This window comes from Brassica rapa, chromosome A03, assembly GCF_000309985.2.
Source record: "Brassica rapa cultivar Chiifu-401-42 chromosome A03, CAAS_Brap_v3.01, whole genome shotgun sequence".
Classification (NCBI taxonomy): domain Eukaryota; kingdom Viridiplantae; phylum Streptophyta; class Magnoliopsida; order Brassicales; family Brassicaceae; genus Brassica; species Brassica rapa.
In genome coordinates, this window is record NC_024797.2 from 36,266,679 (window position 1) to 36,290,298 (window position 23,620).

Here is a 23,620-nt window from a genome sequence, read left to right on the forward strand (position 1 = left end):
ACATTGTAGGAGAGAATCGAATCATTCATGACGGTTTTTCTTTGCTAACTACTAGTATCTGAACAGACATCGAACAAGGAACTCTCAATTTCTGAAAGACGCCATCATCTTCAATACTTGATTTCACTGATGCTTCCATTTCTGAAAACAATATCTGAATCCCAGAGTGAAGAGATTGAAATTGAGGCAAAGGTTCAAGGTATGAATCTTATGCTACTAAGCAGGGCCGGATTTGGGCACAGCACTAAAAATTTTAGAGGTTATATATATAAAAGATATATGCCTTCAAAATGGTGAAACAATTTTTTTTTTTTTAATTACAGTCCTTAAGAAATGTGTATAGTCCCTGGGAAATCTCAGATCCGGCTCTGCTGCTAAGACTGACTTATGTTGGTATAAGTGATTTTTTCTCCTAATCTTATGACATGTTTATGTAGGAATACTGCCATCTGAAGTTGATGTAAAGAGGGCAGTAAGCTACTGTGATGAACGTGTATACTGGTAAGCACACTCAAGTTAGTTATATCTAATAGAGAGTTAATTAAGATCATTGCTGTAACCATCTCTTGTTGCAGTGATCATTGCGCAACTTCAATCGTTGACTTGCACCGGAGCTGCCCAAAGTGCTCTTACGAGCTTTGTCTGAAATGCTGCCAAGAGATTCGCCAAGGATCGATCTCTGAACGCCCTGAAATAAAGTTACACTATGTTGACAAAGGATACAAGTATATGCATGGTCTAGAAATGGAGCCGAGCTCCTCTTCTGTATCTGAGGAGGACGAAGAAGCTAAACCATCCCCCCAGTGGAATGCTGGCGCCAACGGAAGTATCACTTGTGCACCAAAAGCACTAGGTGGTTGCGGTGAATGTACGTTGAAGCTTCAGCGAATCTTACCGCGGATGCGGATGTCAGACTTGGAACAAAAGGCTGAGACTCTCTTGGCATCGTACATTATAAGCCTCCCTAGAGAATTGAACTGTAAGTGCTCTGCCTTGGAGACAGATATGAGAAGGAAAGCAGCTTCGAGGATGAGATCAAGCGACAACTACTTGTTCTGCCCTGATTCAATTGATGTCTTGAAGGAAGAAGTGCTTCTGCATTTCCAAGAGCATTGGGCAAAAGGTGAACCGGTAATCGCCAGGAACGTTCTTGATAGCACACCTGGTTTAAGCTGGGAGCCGATGGTTATGTGGCGAGCTTTATGCGATTCATCAACATCAAGTTCTAAGATCATCTCTCACGTCAAAGCAATTGATTGTTTATCTCAGTGTGAGGTATATATATAGTCATTAGTAATATTTTAGATTCTGAATTCACCTACTAAAAATGATAATAGATCTGGTCGTTAATTAAATGAATTTTTTTTTTATTGATTGATGGGTTCTAATCTCTTCTTTAATCAGGTGGATGTGAACACTCGTGACTTCTTTGAAGGTTACAGCAAGGGAAGAACATATGAAAACTTCTGGCCTGAGATGTTGAAGCTAAAGGACTGGCCTCCTTCCGATAAATTTGAAGATCTTTTACCTCGCCACTGTGACGAGTTCATATCCGCATTACCTTTCCAAGAATATAGCGACCCTAGAACTGGGATTCTGAACATTGCAGCAAAGCTTCCTGAAGCACTCATCAAACCGGACCTGGGTCCTAAGACTTACATTGCCTATGGGATTCCGGACGAGCTCGGTAGAGGCGATTCCGTGACCAAGCTTCACTGTGATATGTCTGATGCGGTTAATATACTGACGCATACGGCTGAGATAACGTTAAGTCAAGAACAGATATCTGCAGTTAAAGATATAAAGCAGAAACACAAGGAACAGAACAAGTTCGAAGAACGTGGCTATGGTGTTGCATGTAGCCAAGAGGAAGAAGAAATGAACATGCCAGAGATTCTAAGCCATGAAAAGGATGAAACGGGAAGTGCTCTTTGGGACATATTTAGGAGAGAAGATGTTCCCAAGTTGGAAGAGTATCTGAGAAAACATTGTAAAGAGTTTAGGCACGCTTATTGTTGCCCAGTCACAAAGGTAAAACTACACCCATCAGCAACAACCTTTTAACTGAGTTTACTTTCTAGGTACTGACGAGGTTTTGACATTTTACTTTTCAGGTTTATCATCCGATACATGACCAATCATGCTATTTAACCGTTGAGCATAAAAGAAAACTCAAGGCGGAGTTCGGTATATGTAACTGAACAACCCATATTTATTTTGCTCTCTTTTCTTATAAACTAAATCTCATGTCTAAAATTTGTAGGGATCGAACCATGGACGTTTGTGCAAAAGCTAGGAGAAGCCGTGTTTATTCCTGCCGGCTGTCCTCATCAAGTTCGGAATCTGAAGGTAAGCTCTATTGATTTTCTCTTCTTCTTCCACTTTAAACTGTCACATAATTAGCTTTCTAGTTGAGAATCTAATGAAAACATGTTTTATGGTCGGCAATTTTCTGGGACAGTCGTGCACAAAAGTGGCAGTAGACTTTGTATCACCAGAGAACATTAAAGAGTGTCTGCGTCTGACAGAGGAGTTTCGCCAACTTCCGAAGAACCATAAGGCCAGAGAGGACAAACTTGAGGCAAGTCTTTTCTCTCTTTACCAATTAATCAATGTCTTCTTTTTGTTGTTGTTGTATGTTCGTGTGCTTGTGTTTGTGTGTCTATGTATGGGTTGATGCTGGTGGGGTTTAGCTGGGTATCCGGGTTATTCTTGGATATCTGGATCCAATTAGGAGAGATGTTTATTTGAACCGAACTAGAACCGAACACCAATCGGTTTACTCTGAATCAAAATTTTTATCTTTATTGAACCGACATCAAAAGACTGAACCGTTTTAAACCAAAAATGACCAAAATTTTGTTTAGTTCTTAATATATAGATACATTTAAATATCAAAATAGACTATATGAGTACATCTTAGTTCAACTATTATTCAAAGAACTGAACCAACCAAACAATTTTCTATTAAAAAAAATACTAGTTTTAATTCAGCTATGACCTTTTCCAAGCCCAACAAAAAAAAAAAAAAAAAAAAAAAAAAACAAAATGCACATCTCTATCAACTAGCATCAAGAGTAAAATATCCGAAGGGCTGTTATCCAACATATTGAATAACATACTCTTGTTAGACTTCTTTGTTTCTAAGTGTAAACGTTTTTTTTTTAAATATCCTTACATAAAGTCAAACACATTAACTGAAAACAAGTGAGGCTCTATGTGAAATATGGCTCCCCACAGGATTCATTGTTATAGGTAGGCCTCAAAAAGAAAATCAAATTGACACGAGTTCGGGTTGTATTTCAACTTGGGGTCGAGAGGACCTATGTCTGGAAGTGTGCAATCTTGATCAATTTTTCTGAATCAGATTTGTGCGTCTGTACACACCCCTAAGATATTGTCTCAACAATAATGAGAGGGTGTTTGGGTTGCATGTAGATTGTCTATTAACTAACATAGGGGCTCGGTTGCAGAGATGATTACTTGTATCTGCAACTCAATCCCTTGTCTATACGCAAAATATCGGGCTGCATAAATGATTTTTCTTTGCTTGAGATGTTAGTTCTGGTTTTTTATGCCTTGGGCTGATACGCGCGCTAAAATGGCCGGGACAAAGGGTTGTAACTTCTACTAGTATGCTCCTTTAGATTTTACCCCTGTCACCACACCCAATAAAGTCTCAAGTTTGGGTTAAGTGCACCCTCAAAATAATTGGCGCTCGCGGCATCATTGTCTTGTGTGGACATTGATAGGGCTTCCAATGCATCCTATGAATTGCTAGCTCTTGGTTTACGAGCTCCTCAAATCGTGGAATTCTCGAGATGATTTGATGGAACATACCATTATACATTAACACCGATAGATGGAGCATTATAACAAGTGAATTGTCAGTATGTGTAAGCAAATCCAATTTTGTCGCAATTTCTCAAGGATCCATAGGTTTGACTACAAGAAGAGGTCGTAAAGGAAGATCCTCGAGTTAATTATTCATCCGTTGGTCATCATCCTCTCCATTTGTGGAAATAAAATATCTTCTTAGTGTTTGCCTATTTTAGTTTTTGTAAATCCGCAAGCTTTCTTTCGGACTTGCGTTTCTATTTTTAATATATAAAAATCTTTCCAAATCTACTAAAACACCCTGTCAGTATTTAGAAATCATTGAATGGATGATGGACTCTGCTAAGGATTTTATTTTCCTTGTTATCGTAAGCGAAGTTTGGTAAAGAAACCCCCCCCTCCTTCGACGAGCACACGGAGCTTAGTCAAGTAGTACCGGTTTCAGTCCTTGATGCCTTATTAGAAAACAAATCAATAGTCGAAAAAATTGAATGAATGATGGGTTCTGCTAAGGATTTTATTTTTCCTTGTTAACGTAAACGAAGTTTGGTAAAGAAAACCCCCTCCTTCGACGAGCACACGGGGCTTAGTCAAGTAGTACCATGTTGCACTCCTTGATGCCTTATTAGAAAACAAATCAATAGTCGAAAACAAATCAATGTGGCTGTGCTTGGCAATACAAGATTTGGCTAGACATCTTAAATGTATTAAAATCTGGTAATCAATAACCTTCACTTAGTTTTGTGATCTATATTCGATTACACATCGCGGATTCCTCCTACCTTTATAAGATTTTAACTAGCAAAAAGAAAATGATAAACCAAAAGTAACGAGTCGGTAATGAAACCGAAGTTTTACAAGAATCCTAAAAGGGAAATGAAGCCGGCGGAATAGCTATATTTTTCCGGGAACTGAGCCAGCGGAGCATTGTATCCAGAGGAACAATAACCCAAAAGAGGAAATGTAATAAACCAAACTAAAACGGAAGCTAAAACAAGCAATATTAGTCCTAAGATAAAAAGAAAATGATTCATGATACCAAAAAGAGCCGGAACAGAAATACACTTTCTGAAAAGAAGGATGACATGAGGATAAACCTTCCGAAAATGATATTTTGATGGAGAGTGGAAGCTAAATCACTAAAGATCAGGGATGATCTCGAGCAAGTAAAGAGTTCTTGGATTCAAAACGAAAAACGGCGCGAATACTCTTGGCAGTGCTTCCCAACGCTCTTTGTGAAACTTCAATCTTAATTCAATATATCATACCTTGCAATGATTGAGAGTTCTCTATGAATACTAATGAAATAAATCCTAATCCTAAAAGCAAAACATAACCTTATCTTAATATTAATAAAAGAAAACACCAAAAGGAAAACTAAGTAAAGGAATTTTGATTTTTTCGCGAGGTAAATGTCTTCTATGCGCTGCATCTATATGAGCAAACTGTCAACTAGAAGGAACCATCACGACAAGAAAATCCAAGCGCATGCCTACAACGTTGCTGCAAGGCGGAACCTTATCTTAAAAGCTTCTGCTACATGAGTTTATATGGTCATGGCTATGTTTTACACAAAACCAAATTTTGATCGAAATTGTTTCCCAACCATCAGGGTTGTGGGATGAAATTTGAGAGTTTAGAAGTATAATAGTATATTTATGCATAAGTAAAATCTTGATAAAACACACACACACACACACACACACACATATATATATATATATATATATATAGCAGTAGCAGTCAATAGAAAAAAGTATATTCTCTTGAAATATTGGTGAGTATCTTGATCGAGTAATATATCTTCCGGTGTTTAAGAAATCGGTAGGAAGTAATTAGGTTCTTTATATATGATTATTATTGGGTGGGCGCCTACTAAACCGATTTTTGAACACCTAAACTATTTTCATTAAATAACCGTTCTAAAAAATTTGCTTTGTTTAGATTCAATTTGCCACCTAGGTGGGCGCGTAGTCATCGTCTACACCGACTTTTAAAATATTGTAGTTCTATGTTATTACATCTGTACATGTATGATGAAAGATGACATATTTAAATTTTATTCTTCTCCTTTTGTATTCATTCACTGGGTTGACCATTTAATGCTATTTTTTTCTTTACTCATGTAACAGATAAAGAAGATGGTGATCTATGCGATCGAGCAAGCTCTCATAGAACTTGAGACGTTACCAGAAGAGTCCAAACCAATGGCCCAATAGTTGAAGGCAGCTTTTGTGTGACATCTACAAAGAGATATTTTGTTGTGCCTTCAATGTGTAGGATTCTCGGGTCCCGTATACATATTAGAAAGAAAGAAATACTTTCATGGAAATGTCAACATAAGTCACCTTTGGATTTTTCATCTTCGTTTTCATGAACTTCATTGGATTTTCTAATCAGAAAAGCACATTGACATCGTTAATTTGTCATTATACAAATTGGTTATCTTTTGGAAGACATATTTCTTTCTTATTCAAAAGAAAACTGTCTCAATTTCTTAAAAGTGGTTTATAAATGTAAAAACTTTAGTATTCCACGTGTTTTCCAAAAAAAAGTAAAATAACATACTCACATGCAACCACCAGTGTTTTGGTGGCGGGAAGCGGAGGGTCCGTTTCTTGAAAAACTTGAAATGTGAACTTTCGCTAGGATGCGGTGAGTGTGTGGGAAAGGAAGCCGATATGCTTCAGCTAGGAGCATCGCCAACCTATTGATATTTTCACTTCTATAATAACATCTACTCCATCCGTTCTTTAATGATATATTTTTTTTAAAAAAAATAATTGTTTTAGGAAGATGTATTTTTGTGTTTTCTATAAAAAAAATTGTAAATTTCAAGAAAATTAATTGAATTTATTGAATTACTATTGGTTAAAAGCTATTGAAAACTGAAAATACAGAAAACAATACATTTATTATGATAGTTTAATGTGTTTTCTTAATATGTGTGAAAATACTAAAAAGTCTTTCTTTGTGGAATGGAGGGAGTATAATATAATTTGATAAATGATTTAGTTTACTTGTCGCGTTCTCCATGATCTTTGGATATTTTTCTTATTTGTAATGTTTTCAACAATTTTAGTTAATAATTTTCTTATTTTTCATATTTTAATTATTTTAATTGAATCATTAGTTTGAATAATCATTCTATATTATTATTTAAAACTTAAAATCATCATCTATATAAATATTCGATATTATTTTATTTATTGTAAACTAAATGCATAATGTTTGACTTTGCCGATTATATAATATTTAATGTTAAGTTTATATGGGAAATCTGCTTAAAACTATTACAAAAGTTTAACCATGCTAAGGAACATACTGAAACCCTTGATTTTGTATTGGTTGATGTTAGCGTCCGTCCGTAGATACATGTACATACGTATTGCTGTTATGATACAGGAAATATAATACTTGAAGTCACCTCATCAACAAATAAGAGAGGGTAACAGAAGCTGTATAAAAGCAGAGTACCTGATTTCATTTCATTCATCGAAAAATATCAGAAAGTTTGTTAGAGTTTCTTCTTCCTTTTACCTATAGTTACAATAATTTTCTTGGTAACGTTTTAGGAAAATCTCCTCATTGTTGTTCTAGAGCTGTTTCTAATTCTAAGCTCTTCACAAATTGAGAGTTGGATTGGTGTTTTATAAACATAAACGTCAATTCAATTGCTACTATTCATCATCTTCTTCCATACAAATTCTTTGTATCAGTGGTATCAGAGCAGTGGCGAACTAAACAAGAGAAACTTCTAAAGTGTTGGAGATTTAAGTTCAAAGACAAGTTTTTACTTCTAAAAGATGAGGCAGTAAGAGTTTTAGAAGAGTTGCAGGCTATGTTAGAAGGTTTGACATACATAATGAAGATATGGCAGTCACTTCAAAAAGATCTTTCTACTGAGAAAAAATGGAAGTTGAGGATCATATGGTCAGAATTGACAATGAGGAAGCGGAGTTTCATGATAAGCAACCTATCGTGCCTGGTTCAGATGGAGAGCATGGGCTTGGAGGTTCTAACTACCGGATCTCCAGAGTCAAAATCATGGAGATATGTACCCAGCATGTGCTTCTTAAGGATAACATGTATTACTTTGCTGCAGAAGTTTACAGTGAGAATGCTGAGGCTTTTGTTATGCCTCATGTTCTTTTAACAACACCAAAGTCTTGCATGTTCTCGTACATAACAGTAAGACAAAGAAATAAGTTGTTGTTTGTGGTCACTTGGTGGGAGTTTTGAAAACATTCTTCAGTTGTGTGGCACCAATGGAGTACCAAAACAAACCGGGAAAGTGATTTGTGCTGCCATAACCAGAGAGTTGCAGGAGAGAACCTTATATGTTCTAGTTATAGTTTCAGGGTTCTTGTTTGGACAGCAGTGAAGATGTGAACAGCTAGCCTAAACTTTGTTGTAAAAGTTTTTCAACCAGGGGAGATTTGATACAAGAAATATAATACTTGAAGCCACGTCATCAACAAATAAGAGAGGGCAACACAATCTGTATAAAAGCAAAGTATCTGATTCCATTTCATTCATCGAAAAAGATCATAAAGTTTGTTAGAGTTTATTCTTCCTTTTCTGTGGTTACAATGATTTTCTTGGTAACTTTCTAGGAAAATCTCCTCATTGTTGTGCTAGAGCTGTTTCTAATTATAAGTGCTTCACACATTGAGTGTTGGATTGGTGTTTTATGAACGTCAATTCAATTGCTATTATTCATCATCTTCTTCCATACAGATTCTCTGTATCATGTTCATTGATGGACATAATTAAACCTTTGATTTTGCAATACGTATTGATGTTCATTGACTATTTTGAAACCTTTGATTTTCCAATACGTATTGACATGTTCATTGACTCTTGAGGTTTAATAGTTAGTTATACTATCTATCTATAATAATAAATGAGACTTTTCGTCTTTCTACTTCCTCCACCTGTGGCAATATTTTTTTTATTCATTGAAACCTGTTTTGAATGGGATTGACCAACGATTTATGAAGAAATTATGTTTTCAGATAAGGCCTACAATGTGGAGATCCATTAGAACATTTCTCAATCACTTCAACTTCCTCGAACTCAAAGGGGCTGTGAAACCACCGCCGTACCTTTTCCTCTTCCCCTCTGTTCTACGAGGTAACATCGAGTTGAATCAATGAAACCCACTACCTATTCTTAAATGTCTCTTTCCTCCAATCAATTTCACTTGAAGTCAGTATATATAGATATCCGGTGAGTTTCGTCGCCTAAGCAGTTCGTTTGTCTGCTAACGTTTTTCCAATATTTCTCCAAAAAGATCCAAAATGGTTAATTCTCAGATTATTTTCTCAGAATTGAAGGGATGTCATTGCAGATAAAAGGGGTAAGTTCATGGGTGTTGACATGGTTCTGATTGACGGGCAGTTACCCAATCCACTTTAATCTCTTATAACTTGACTTATTCAGTCGTACTTTAATCAATGTTTTCTGTTTTACTCCTTCACTTGACAGTTGACACTAATCCAAGCATCTATCCATGTTAGCCGCTCAACAACTTCAAATACTTGCTCCAACAAGAATTCCTTTTATAAGCTAAGGCTTTTGGATGTCACCAGGAGCAACCAAAACCTAAGATTCGCTGATGCCCCTATTTCAATCAGATTCACAGATCTCAGCTAGCATTTACCCTATCCCAAGAAAGAGCTGCACCTGCAAAAAAAAGTTCTACAGAAGCTTAGGAGAAAGATCTAATGCTAGGTAAGGTTCATGTGGTTAAATACTGGTTTCAGTGATCTAAACGTTACTAAATCCAAATTTTGTTTACAAGTATGTTTTCTATATGAAAGCCTTCAAGCTGCTTGCGGCAGAAACTCCAATGATGAGAATGAATCGTCAACTAGAATTTTTGATAGGTTGATGTTACGAGCTATCTTTGTGTACATTACCGTCCTCACTGTTCTATTCCTCAATTTTTAGCCAGCTACGATTTTTTTTTTGAAATAGACTAAAGTCTTGCAAGGTTGTTCCCATTAATTGTTAAAAGGGATGGTTTATGAATAGTATTTAAAATACCATGTGTAGATCCTAAAATCTACACTAAGTATTTAGTAGTGATCGAGAGTTTAATCTAGGAAAGATAAATGATGTAGGCAATGATATCTTTAGAATACAACAATGTAATCAGTTTCCAGTAGGCAAAAATGGATTTTATTGACGAGTAAGGATGAATACAATGAATGAATTGAGATCGAATGTTACAAAACGAGATCGATGAGATCAAAGACTAAAATTAGAGGAAAGCAAGGTCGAATTGTGGGTGTAGCTCTCTCTAGGGTTTTGAACGTCCTCCTTTTCTTATTCATCGATCTCATCTTATAACGGGCTGCTCCCGTGATCTTCGCAACCGTTCCGCGATCTCCGGTTCTTCGAAGTCTCTGTCTCGAGTTCGCATGTTCGCTATAGGCTTAACTCCTTGCAGCCCATATCCTTGATCGTGGCCCATTAACGTATTGACCGAAATGGGGTCCAACACCATGGGTTACATGCAGACAAAGATATGGAAGAATATACGTGGAACTCTAAGTCAATGACAGTTGATGAACTAGTGGATTTAGGATTTGGCTCACTAGCAAATAAAGATAAGAAGAAGAATGCCTTCAAGCTGTGTGTGTAACATTTACCCTTATGCCTAAGCTAATGCGGTTCAATCATGGAAGTTTTTCTCTTTTATTATAGATTATTTCTCTAAGTTATTGTGGTTCTCTAAGATATTGTCTAATATAGTTCTGTTTCTTTGACTCCTTATCAGGGATATATTTTTCGATATGGGTAGAGGTTTTGGCAGGTTATCATCATTCAAAATGGACATGCCATACTTCGATTTCTCAAGTCCAGTCAAGAAAACCCGAAAAATGAAAAAAAGTTATAGTGAAAGTCAAAAAACAGAAGAAAAAAAATATGTTTGCCTTCTCTTATGATTTTGATGCGTACGTATCCACTAAATTATTTATTTTCTGAAATCCTATCTATGTCAATCTGAAGTCTGACTCTTTGCACTTTGGTCCAGACTTACCAACAACTAGACAAGCAGTCTCCAGAGGAAAGTACCAATTTCAAGAAAAATGCTTCAGCTGAAAAAAGAGAACCAAATTCCAAGGCTACAGATAGTATGAGCAGCACACACTCGAAGCAAGCTGCTAGTAATAGCATCACACACTCGAATCAAGCCACACTAGAGAGCATTGGAAATTTAAAAAAGGTGGAATCACCTGTCTAACGATGAGAACCTCGTGAGTTCATACAATACATGGACAACCTCAATCCACCAACATTTCACCATTGAGGACATCATATCCAAAGGTTGAAAAATTTAGACAACAGCAACCTCGCCATTACATTCTTCTGAGACTGTAGTACATATTGTAGAAAGGAGAGAACCATTCCATGTATCTATTAAATACGCAGTTCTGGTGCGAAAGAAGATTCACCTAGGATCCCGAATGGCGAACTTTTAGTGTAGTTGGTTAAGGGCTCTGGAATGTCTGGTTTATTATCAATTTAATCATGATGTAAACCAGTTGGTTATTCTTGGTTTAGCTAGTTACACTTGTATATAAACAGATTGTAACAACCTTTATCCTTTAATGAGAAATCTGAGTTTACATCAAGAACACTAAAATGGTATCAGAGCTTTTCCGCAAAAATTTCTTCGAATGAGCTCAGATTCGTCGATTCTCTTCTCTTTTCTTGGCGTTTTCATCATCAGAATATTGATCGGAAGCTGCTCTGTTGCTGAATTGATCTCGGAAGTATCCAAATCACCTTTGCGAACTTCTCCGTGATCTCATATCATCATCTTTGAGCTCTGATTCTCTACAATGGTGAAGCAAGGAAGAAAAGCGAGAGGACGTACACCTACTTCCCCGAATCAATCTCCGATTTCAACTCCTCTAGCTGCAAATGAGATCGCGATGAGTCCACATCCTGAAATGATGAACATTCGCGATCGACATTCGACTTTTCCGATCTTCGACGTTCACAGTCCGTTCTTCCTTCACTCGGCTGATCATCCAGGTCTATCCGTTGTCACTCATGTTTTAGATGGAACGAACTATAATAACGGGTCTATTGCTATGCGAATGAGTTTGGATGCAAAGAACAAATTGAGCTTCGTTGATGGATCGCTTCCTAGGCCAGATATTGCTGACAATTTGTTCAAAATTTGGAGTAGATGTAACAGTATGGTGAAGGCGTGGTTGTTGAATGTAGTGAATAAGGAGATATATGATAGTATTCTGTACTATGAGGATGCAGTTGAGATGTGGAATGATTTGTATTTGAGGTTTCGAGTGAGTAATCTTCCGAGGAAGTATCAACTCGAACAATCTAGCATGACCTTGAAGCAGGAGAACCTTGATCTGTCAACATATTACACGAAGAAGAAGACATTGTGGGAGCAGTTAGCAAACACAAGAACTACTACTGTGAAGCGTTGTAATTGCGATCATGTCAAGGAGCTGGTAGAAGAAGCTGAGACGAGCAGGATCATTCAGTTCCTTATGCGGCTTAATGAGAGCTTTGCCAACATTCGTGGACAAATCTTGAACATGAAACCACGACCGGGATTAACAGAGATATATAACATGCTTGATCAAGATGAGAGTCAGAGATCCATTGGTCACTCCTTGAAGAGCGTAGCTAATCCGTCTGCATTTCAGATTCAGTCCTCTAATCTTGTTGAGCAACCTCACACTCTCTTGGCTCAGACTGGCTACCAGAAACCTAAGTGTTCTCATTGCCACAAGATGGGTCATACAGCTGACAAATGCTACAAGCTACATGGTTACCCTCCGGGTTCTGGTCCTCCAAAGTTGAAGAAACCTCAGACTATTGGTTCCACCAATCTGGCTACTCTACCAGTTCAAGTCGTCTCAGAACAACAAACAGAGAAGTCAGATCATTTGAAAGAAGATATGTCTAGAGATCAGATTCAGACCATGATTTCTTATCTTAGTTCCAAACTTCACGGATCACATATTAAATCCTTACCTGACAAATCCTTTGCTTCGACTTCAACTTTTGTGCATGTTATCTCACAGATTTCAGGTACTTTCCTTGATCTATATTCTAAATCTTACTATGACATGCTCGTTTCTTCAGTATCTACAGAACCGGCTGTGTCTCTTAGAGCTTGGGTATTAGATTCAGGGGCAACTCATCACGTTTCTCATAATAAAGATCTTTATATAGAATATAGATCATTAGAGAATACTTATGTCACTCTTCCTAATGGATACACGGTTCATATAGAAGGCATAGGATTCATTCAACTAACTGATGATATATCTCTGCATAATGTTTTGTATATTCCTGAGTTTAAATTCAACTTGATCAGTGTTAGTGTCTTAACAAAGACTTTTAATTCTAAAGTGAGCTTTACTTCTGATCAATGGTTTATTCAGGAACTTACACGGGAATTGATGACTGGTCAAGGTAGTCAAGTTGGGAATTTATACGTCATGGATTTCAATAAAAATACTCAGTCAATTTGTTTACAAGATGTGTCTACCACTTGTTCCTTTCCACCAGTATGTTCTAGCTTTACTATTGATTCATCTACTTGGCACAATAGATTGGGTCCCCCATCTAGTTCATAATTTGATGTTCTTTCTGATTTGTTGTTTGAAAGGATTAAAGAATGAAAAACAGAGTTCGCATGTCTGTCATATTTGTCATCTTGCAAAACAGAAACATTTACCTTTCAAATATAGAAATAACATTTGTACTAAACCATTTGAACTCGTTCACATAGACACATGGAAACCATTCTCTGTACCTACAGTTGATGATCGTAGATATTTTCTGACAATTGTAGATGATCATAGTAGAGCCACTTGGATATATTTGATGAAAAATAAGTCTGATGTCTTGTATATATTTCCCGGGTTTATAGCCATGATAGAAACTCAATACAAACTTAAAGTTCAAGCAGTTAGATCTGATAATGCCCATGAGTTGAAATTTAATGATTTGTTTCTTGAGAAAGGCATTGTTGCATATCACTCTTGTCCTGAAACACCTCAACAAAACTCAGTAGTCGAGAGAAAGCATCAACATATCTTGAATGTAGCTAGATCTCTTTTGTTTCAATCAAATATTCCTCTAGAGTTTTGGGGTGATTGCGTGTTAACAGCTGTCTTTCTTATCAATAGACTTCCCACTCCTGTCCTAGAAAACCAGTCACCGTATGAGAAACTAACTAACAAAACCCCTGACTATCATTCTTTGAAAAGTTTTGGGTGTTTATGTTATTGTTTGAACCACGGGCTAGAGCTTGTATTTTCTTAGGCTATCCTTCTGGATATAAAGGGTATAAACTGTTAGATATAGAGACACATGCCGTTTCTGTCTCGAGACATGTCCTTTTCATGAGGATATTTTCCCTTTGGCATCGTCTAACATCAAAGACATGACCAAAGAATTCTTTCCTCATTTTCATTCACCTACAACCCCTGATGTTGTTTCCTCTGAAGCAACATTGTCTGATGTACATCCAAATCCTGATGTATCATCCTCAGAGACTGTGGCTCCTTTCGAATAAAAGTCTCACAGACAAAAGAAACCTCCTAAACACTTGCAGGATTTTCATTGTTATAATACTACTTCTAATATTCCATTCCCTATGTCAAACTATATTTCTTATTCATTACTATCTGTGCCTTTTTGTGCCTTCATTAATACAATCACCAAAGACTTCATACTACAAACATATTCAGAAGCAAAGGGTCATAAGGTTTGGATTGATTCGATGGGAGTGGAGATTGGAGCTATGACAAGAACAGCGACATGGAGTATTACTACTCTACCTCCGGACAAGAAAGCAATTGGTTGTAAGTGGGTGAATACAATCAAATACAATGCTGATGGTACGATTGAGAGACCAAAGTCAAGACTAGTTGCAAAGGGGTTTACTCAACAGGAAGGGTTAGATTATGAATAAACCTTCTAACCTGTCGCCAAACATACCTCTGTTCGCATGCTTTTGCTTCTAGAGGCTAAGATGAACTGGTCAGTCCATCAATTGGATATTTCAAATGCTTTCTTGAATGGTGATCTTACTGAGGAGATATACATGAAGATCCCACCGGGTTATGAGGAGATTACAGGAGAATTTCTTCCCAAGAATGCAGTGTGTAAGCTACACAAGTCGATATACGGGTTGAAACAGGCTTCGAGACAATGGTATCTCAAGCTCTCCTCTACTTTAACTGGAATGGGATTCTCTAAATCACATTTAGATCATACTCTGTTCATGCGTTACAAGGATGGTGTTATAATGGGAGTTTTAGTTTATGTAGATGATATACTAGTCGTCAGCAATGATGATAGTATGATCAAGAATTTCATTGAAGGGTTACAATCTCATTTCAAGTTGAGATATCTTGGTCCAGCTAAATACTTTCTTGGTCTGGAGATAGCAAGATCGTCTAAAGGGATATCAGTGTGTCAAAGAAAGTACGTTTTGGAGCTACTATCTACAACGGGACTTCTTGGATGCAAACCTTCTACTATACCAATGGATCCGAGTATCAAGTTCTCTCTTGAAGAAGGAGTTCCATTATCAGTCTCTTCTTCTTATAGAAAGTTGATTGGGAAGTTGATGTATCTACATACAACAGGACCTGACATCTCTTATGCGGTAAACACTTTGTGCCAATTCTCTCATGCTCCTACGGATATTCATCTCAACCCAGCATATAAAGTTTTGAGGTATCTAAAGGGCACGGTTGGTCAAGGGTTGTTTTATCCAGCTGATAACAAGTTTGATCTCCGTGGATTTTCGGATTCTGATTGGGCAGCATGTAAAGATACAAGAAGATCAGTGAGTGGTATCTGTATGTTCATAGGTGAATCCTCTTGGAGATCTAAGAAGCAAGACACAGTGTCTTGTAGTACGGCTGAAGCAGAGTTCAGAGCTATGGCCTTAGCAACGAAGGAGATGATCTGGTTAGCTCGGTTACTTCTTGAGTTTCGAGTTCCATTTCAACCTCCAGCTTATCTCTACTGTGATAACACCTCGGCTTTACACATTGCTAACAATTCTGTATTCCATGAGAGAACTAAGTGGATTGAACTGGATTGTTACAAGACTCGAGAGGCTATTGAATGTGGCTTTCTCAAAACGATATTCGTCAAGACTGGGAATCAGCTAGCTGATACATTGACGAAGGCGTTGCACCCTGTACCTTTCAGAGACCTCATTAGCAAGATGGGAATGACTAACATCTTCATATCTCCATCTTGAGGGAGGCTTTTAGTGTAGTTGGTTAAGGGCTCTGGAATGTCCGGTTTATTATCAATCTAATTATGATGTAAACCAGTTGGTTATTCTTGGTTTAGTAGTTACACTTGTATATAAACAGATTGTAACAACCTTTATCCTTTAATGAGTAATCTGAGTTTACATCAAGAACACTAAAACGAACCGAATGCCAACAATAAAAGTATCATGCTCCAAGTGCTTCCGAAAACTTCAGCAGGGGTTGTCATCCTTCATGTGTGCAGCGTGCCATGTTGAAAAAACTGTTGGGCTGTAAAGTAAGCCAAGCTACGCTATTTTCCATTATCTCGTTCTAACTGGTCCTAATGCAACTCTCATTACTTTGACAGCTAACAAATGATCTCTTGTTTTCACCACTAGGTACCGGGTTAAGATGTCAGCTAATGATGCTACGATACTGCCATGTTCATTGCTTATGATGATGGGATTAACAAGTTGACTAGTGTTCCTGCTGAGTTATTGTTGCTTAATTTAAAACCTTCCCCCTGTAAGGTACATGTCACTGTTGTGAACTACATATGCAGCTTTGCTATCCAGTTTGTCTTAATAAGTCATACTTGAGTGCGTAGCTCTTTTTTGAAAGTTTAGATTTGGTTTGTTATAAAGTTACGTACCCAGCAAGTAATCTATGCTTAATTGACTTTTTTTGTAAAAAGTTCTTAAAGGAATATCTGCTCTTGGGCTTTCTAAAAATAAATGCTTATCGTTTTCAAATTAACTCCTTCATGAAAATTGGGATGAAATAATTTAACTAAAGGACCATAAGAATCTGGTGAAACAGAATGGGAAATAAATCAATGTATATACCACCAACTTTTTGGTCAAACAAAATATGTATATCTATATCTATTGTACAGATAAGTATCTGTAGATGGCAGAATTATATTAGAAGAACTGCGACTGCAAAAACATATATGCTCTCAAAGCCACAAAGGAAGGTGGCATCACATTGTTAGTAATGTTGGGTGAGGATCTTCTGAGTACTTCCTTTATTTGATGAAACTTTAAAGTCAGAGGAAGCAGTTCCCATGTGTTTGTTGTTTGTTATTTGTTATTCTGCCGGTACTTCGAGATTCATCAGACCTTAGATCCATGCATGAAGCACTAGCTGAACAAAATCTCTCTCACTTCTAATCCTATAAGACGAACACGTTGGTGGACTCCTTTGGTTGATAACAGCCACAGAACAGCAGCTTAAAACAAATAAAAAATGAGAAAAAGTTTTTTTAATGAACTTTTAGAGCTATTTTTTTTGGGAAGTTGACTCAGATATTATATATTTTAGGACTTATGATCAGAACCATACAAATCTTTTTTTTTATTACTGGTATTTTTTAAATGCCAAGCGTGTCCTTTATCCACGTTATGAGAAAAAACGTATTTACGAGAATGCCATTACTTTTTAACGCCACGTAAGCAAAAATCCGGCGACACGTAGGAATACGCTTCCGTGTTTTCATTAAGTCAGCCGTAAAAGAATACGTCTTTCGTTACGGCTGGTATATGTATAAGTTTCGGCTGACTTATAATAAAATAGTTGACTTAGTAAAAATGGCTGATTTAAGACGATAAGTAAACCACGCGTAAGGGTTGAGTTATATGAATCTAGTTGAGTTATTGGACAACGGCTGACTTACGTACTGACTTTACGGCTGACTTAATCATCGATGGATTGATTTCTGGAAAATTTGGTTGAGTCGTAGTAAAGACACGACTCAGTTATATCCCCACGGCTAAGTTAATGAACACCGAATGGCTGGGTTATGGGATGTTTGACGGCTGAGTTATTTTAAATCAGCCGAAACTGGATGGTTTAATGAAACTCAGCTATATTGTGGTTGAGTTATTAGCGAAAGATTAATTACTAGAATAATATTGTTTTATGGCTGAATTGTTAAACGATATGGTTGGCTTATTGTATTTCATCCTATTTACAGCTGGGTTATCAAAAAAGATTAATTACTGAACTAGTATCCACGTTTCGGCAGACTTACTTACTACATGTGGACTGACTTAGGGTGTCTGAGTTATATATTTTTTTGGTGGCTGAAAAACCGAATTTCCATGTCAGCTGCCATGTCATCAATTTGGATTTGCCATGTCATCAGTAACGAAAGAACTTCAAAACTAGGTTTTAATCAGCCTGTTCATATTCCTCTCCTCCCCTTTCATACCCGTTATTTCTCTTCTTCATCTATCTCAGTTGGTTATGGATCCGGTTATTATTGTTTCCGGTAACTGGATTAAGAAAAACAAATATGCATTCAACGCTGATAGTAGAGGGTGTAGAGTTCTTCATTTAGATGAGAACTCTACACATGAAGATTTCGCAAAGTCTGTTCTCGATGATTACGGATTGAATGAAATGAGTGATCATATTCAGCTAAGCTACATGTTCTCGAATAAATCATTGAAAACAATGGCGCACGACACTCCACCAGTGTACGTGTCCAATACTCGGCAGTTGCAAGGTTTTGTAGCCCTAAAGAAAATCGAACAACTACGTCTTTGTGTTGAGATTACGGAGAACAAGGACGACAAAGCAAGAGAGAAGACTAAAACAAACTTCAATTTTAGCTCAGAAGTAGAAGCGTCAGAAGTTGAGTCCAGAGACGATAATTACAGTGGGAGTTACGATGGTTGCAGTTCGGAGAATGAAGAAGAGGACAATGAGATTGATTGCTCTAGTATTGTGGAAGGAGAAAATCAGAACGTAGGCGGAGAAGATGAAACAGGCAAAGAAAACGAAGAAGACGATGAATTTGATAGCCGATTTGATATGTTCGACGACTCGAACGGTGCGTCATCTGAAGATGATAACTTCAGCTCATACGGTGAGTCTCCTTTAGAAGACGAAGAGTCACCAATGGTACCTCCCAAGAAGATATATCAGAACTTCTCGATGAGCGGGTCTAAAGAGAGTGAGGAGGTTCTTCTAAGGTTGGAGATGTCGTCGTTAAATCTTGCGGTAGGGCAACGATACGAGAGTAAAGACGATTTGGAGAGACGACTGAAACTTCTTACAGTGAAGGATCGATTTGATTATGATGTAGACATATCAACCCGAACATTATTCATTGTTAAGTGTTGGGTTGATGGATGTATCTGGAGGGTTCGTGCTTCTACCAAAGGGGAATCCCTGGCGTTCTATGTTTGTATTTACGAATCGAATCATACATGTTCTACAACTGAGCATTCTAATCGATGTCGAAATGCAACACCAGATATTTTAGGAGAGTTGTACAAGAACTTTCTCGGCGACGTTGGTCCAGCCGTTCGCCCTACGAGTGTTGGAATAGCTATCACTAAGCAGTTTGGTGTAAAGGTAATTACTTTGGTGTAACTGAGTTATGTTTACGAAACAGCTGAGTAATATGTGTTTCGTAGCGGTTGATATATTTACACAATGCGGCCGATTTATATTAAAATAGTGTTGAATTAGTTTTACGTTGTGATTGACTTAATTGTATGATGTGGCTGAGTTATGTGTATCGTTTTTCATGTGAACAGATGGAGTATTGGAAATCTTACCGGACGCTGAAATTTGCAAGGGAAATCGTTCAGGGAACACCTGAGAGTGGGTTTGAACGCTTGCCTTCTTACTTATACATGATAATAAGGGAAAATCCGAGTACAGTTGCGCGTCTTCAAATCGATGAGAATGAAAAATTCATGTATGTGTTTCTTGCGTTTGGTGCGACCATAAATGGGTTTCCTTTCATTCGTAAAGTTGTGGCTGTGGACGGTACGTTTCTTAATGGTAGATACAAAGGGACTCTTCTCGCAGCACTAGCTCAGGATGGTAACTTTCAGATTTTTCCAATAGCCTTCGCAGTGGTTGACACTGAAAATGATGATTCCTGGCATTGGTTTTTTACGCAACTAAAACTTTTGATTCCTGACGACGAGGGTCTTGCGATAATCTCGGATAGGCATAACTCGATTGGGAAAGCAATTACAAATGTGTATCCGCTTGCTTCTCGTGGAATTTGCACGTACCATCTATATAAGAATATACTGGGACGGTACAAAGGAAAAGATGCATTTCGTCTGGTGAAGAAAGCAACGAGATGTTTTAGGATGTTTGACTTTACTCAGATTTTTCAGGAGATTGAAGCGATTAATCCAGCACTCCACGGCTACCTCCAAAGGGCTGATGTCCGACTGTGGACGCGTGTTCATTTCCCGGGCGAGAGGTACAATTTGATGACTACGAACATAGCGGAATCAATGAACAGAGCATTGTCGAATGCTAGAGGTCTTAACATTGTTCGGATATTAGAATCGATACGGGTGAACGAAGAGAGGATGCCAGATCGCAGCGAACCACGCTTACTCGTGGTGTGGAGAAACTACTACATGTAAGTAAGCCTTTAAAAAAATTAGTCAGCCTTTAAATTCATAAGTCAGTCTTTACAGCTCTTAAGTCAGCCCTTAAGATGTACTAAGTCAGTCGTTTCACATTAATTATATATTTTTAATAGGGTCGTGTAACTGCCGCCAGAGATTTGGCGGTACAGAGGATTGATGATCATCACACTGAAGTTAAATATGGATCTTCCGGCGAGTCTTTGCATGTTGTTAATTTGGTAGAGCGAAAGTGCACATGTCGCCGTTTCGAACTCGAGAAATTACCATGTGTACACGCAATCGCAGCGGCGGAGTACATGAATGTTTCTCGTATATCCCTGTGCAGTCCTTACTATACCAGCAATTATTTGGTTAGCGCATACGCTGAATCGGTCTTGCCGGTTGATTCAGCGCAACCTGTTCCAGAACTCGTGGCTAACCAACGCTGCTTGCCCCCGACTGTACGTCAACCACCAGGCAGACCGAAGAAAAATAGGATGAAATCTGCTTTAGAAGTTGCACTATCAAACAAACGTCCTAGGAAAGAGCACACATGTTCTCGATGTAGACAGAGTGGTCATAATGCGAAAACTTGTCCGATGTAAGCAAGTGTTGTAGGGATTTTCATGTTTTTGTATTACAGCTTAGTTTATGGTTTTAATGTTTTTGTATTACGGCTGATTTGTTGATTTTCATGTTTTTCTTACGTCTGGGTTGTTGTAGGGATTTTCATGTTTTTGTATTACGGCTTAGTTTATGGTTTTAATATTTTTGTATTACGGCTGATTTGTTGATTTTCATGTTTTTCTTACGTTTGGGTTGTTGATTTTAATAGTTAATACTTATGGCCGGGCTGTTATTTTTCATGTCCTATGGAAAGCATCTCAACGACTCTGATATGCGTAACGGCTGGGTTAGTGTTAACATGGGCTAAGTTATTGTTTACTAGGCTGAGTTACCTTTTTAACGGCTGAGTTATTTTGAATTAGTAGTATGAAATAGGATGAAATCTGCTTTAGAAGTTGATAGTGCAACTTCTAAAGCAGATTTCATCCTATTTTTCTTATATCATAATGCGAAAACTTGTCCGATGTAAGCAAGTGTTGTAGGGATTTTCATGTTTTTGTATTACAGCTTAGCTTATGGTTTTAATATTTTTGTATTATGGCTGATTTGTTGATTTTCATGTTTATTCTTTAAAAATTCCCGCCAAAAAAAAAGAAAGGTCGTCAGACGACTGAGTTTCACACTGCCAATAAATAAGACTTTCAACTCTATATTCTATATTTTTACACATTTTCTCTGTCTATCTAAATCAATTTCACCCCTGAGAGAGTAAATGAAATTTTTTCCCTCTTCTTGAATTGCCTGAAGAAATTCAGGCGGTAGTGGTTGAACGTGCGGCCCGTAACTCCATCCAAGATCTCTATGGCCTCAAAGCATCGTCGAGGTCGATGAAGGCGTTAGCAGAGCGGCGTAAAGTTTGCCATTTCCTCGATGTTTTATCCGTTCCCTGGGGACTCAATATGCCTTCTGAGTTGTTGAAAGCTTGCTACGGTGAGGGAAATCCAAGCACGCTTTATATAAAGGGTGTACAGTTTTTCTACTCCTTGGACCTTCACGAAGAAGGGCTTTCTCTCATGAAGCGTGCAGCAGATGCTGGATATGAGCGTGCTGTGTATACACACGCAATGACTCGAGCAATCTTTGAGGGTGAAGGGAAGTATTTTGATGGTATTCTATTTGAATCTGTTGACAGGATCGGTAAACTAGTGCGCTCTGTGAAATGGGCTTGGGGTTTGTGGCATGGTGACTATTTTCGCGACCATAAGGTCCTGTTCATTTGCTTTTTATGTCATCGTTCTACAGATGCAAATGTGCAAATCTTGTGCAGCGACAATGTCACTGCTTGTGGCACATTGATGTCACTAAGGATGATAACATGTGTAACCGCTGTTTCTGGATCAAAGAGCTCGGCTTGTTCTTACGTGATTTTGAACCGATAAGCCTGTTAAGGGACACAAGGAAGTGGTGAAGATGTATTGTATCAAAACTTATCTTTTTATGTTATTTGCTATTCCAGTATGTTGTATGTCGAGACTAATATTCTATGGCTAAGTTGTTGTTTTCTAATATTTGATTAAATGCTATTTATAGGCTGAGTTAATTGTTTCGTTGGCTAAGTTAAATATATTTGAAGACTGAGTTAATGGTTCCTAAGGCAACGTAAAATCTATTTCGAGGCTGAGTTAATTTTTGTAAGGCTAAGTAAAATCTATTTAAGGGCTGAGTTAATTGTTTCCAAGGCTGAGTTAATTGTTTCTTAGGCTAGGTAAATGCTTAGTTAATTTAATTTCACGGTTATTAAATAATTTGATTAAAACATAGGACTGAATTAAACCAACCTAACAAGAAACTCCATTAAAAAATTTTTTATTGTCTCGACAGTATAAAGGTCTCGATATTTGTTAGAACCTTGACTTATTTTCACACGCTTAATATTAATTTTGATTTATTAAAATTCACATGAAATCCCAACCGTCGCGAATCATGTTTCGGCTGAGTTGGCTGAATTATATCTTACTGGCCAATTAGAGTCGAGAAAAACATCGAAAAACTCATGGCAACTGAATTTGATCACGCGCATAATAATGGTCTCGATTTACACTGGTCTGGATAAATGAACCGTCTTGCTGAGTTATTGATGCATAAAAACTGATTTGTGTTAATTTATGTCACGACTGAGTTATATGAATAGGTAGAAAATAAAACATGATGTGTGTTACATAGTACATAAAATTCGGTCTTAAAAAACATAAAAATAAAAGAGAAGTTGATGACATGAGATTAATCATCCAGCATCCATTTTTCATGAAACTTACACCAGTCAGGGTCGATGACCTTCACAGCTCCCAACTCTGCTTCGGCTTCACAATGCTGAGCGGTAAGTGTCTCTAACTCAGCCACGAGGTCAAATTTGCCTTCAGCCTTGATAATGGCATCAAGCAATTTCATGCGCACAGTAATAGAATTTACTTTGTTGGAGGCGTCGTTCCATTCAGATTCAGATTGCCTTTGTTCCTTGGCCAAGCGGAGAAGCGCCCTGTAATGCTC

At 37.6% G+C, this 23,620-nt stretch overlaps 1 protein-coding gene across 4 annotated transcripts in view; it reads left to right on the forward strand.

Annotated features, from left to right (window-relative positions):
• LOC103848169 (lysine-specific demethylase JMJ25) overlaps positions 1-22,668 on the forward strand; it is a 28,452-nt gene extending 5,784 nt beyond the window's left edge. The window contains exons 6-14 of one of the 4 annotated variants that reach the window (XR_004456273.1): positions 67-199; positions 438-501; positions 576-1,275; positions 1,405-2,031; positions 2,115-2,187; positions 2,264-2,349; positions 2,462-2,581; positions 5,970-20,517; positions 20,641-22,668. Coding sequence is in view for 3 of the 4 variants with exons in the window: in XM_033287651.1 (XP_033143542.1) it covers positions 67-199; positions 438-501; positions 576-1,275; positions 1,405-2,031; positions 2,115-2,187; positions 2,264-2,349; positions 2,462-2,677 (1,899 nt within the window). In the remaining variant the exon portion in view is untranslated. Of the gene's footprint in view, positions 1-66; positions 200-437; positions 502-575; positions 1,276-1,404; positions 2,032-2,114; positions 2,188-2,263; positions 2,350-2,461; positions 3,179-5,969 lie in introns of those variants that run through there. The other 3 variants (XM_009125133.3, XM_033287651.1, XM_009125131.2) reach the window with 3 other exon arrangements.
• The last annotated feature ends 952 nt before the right edge of the window (positions 22,669-23,620 follow it).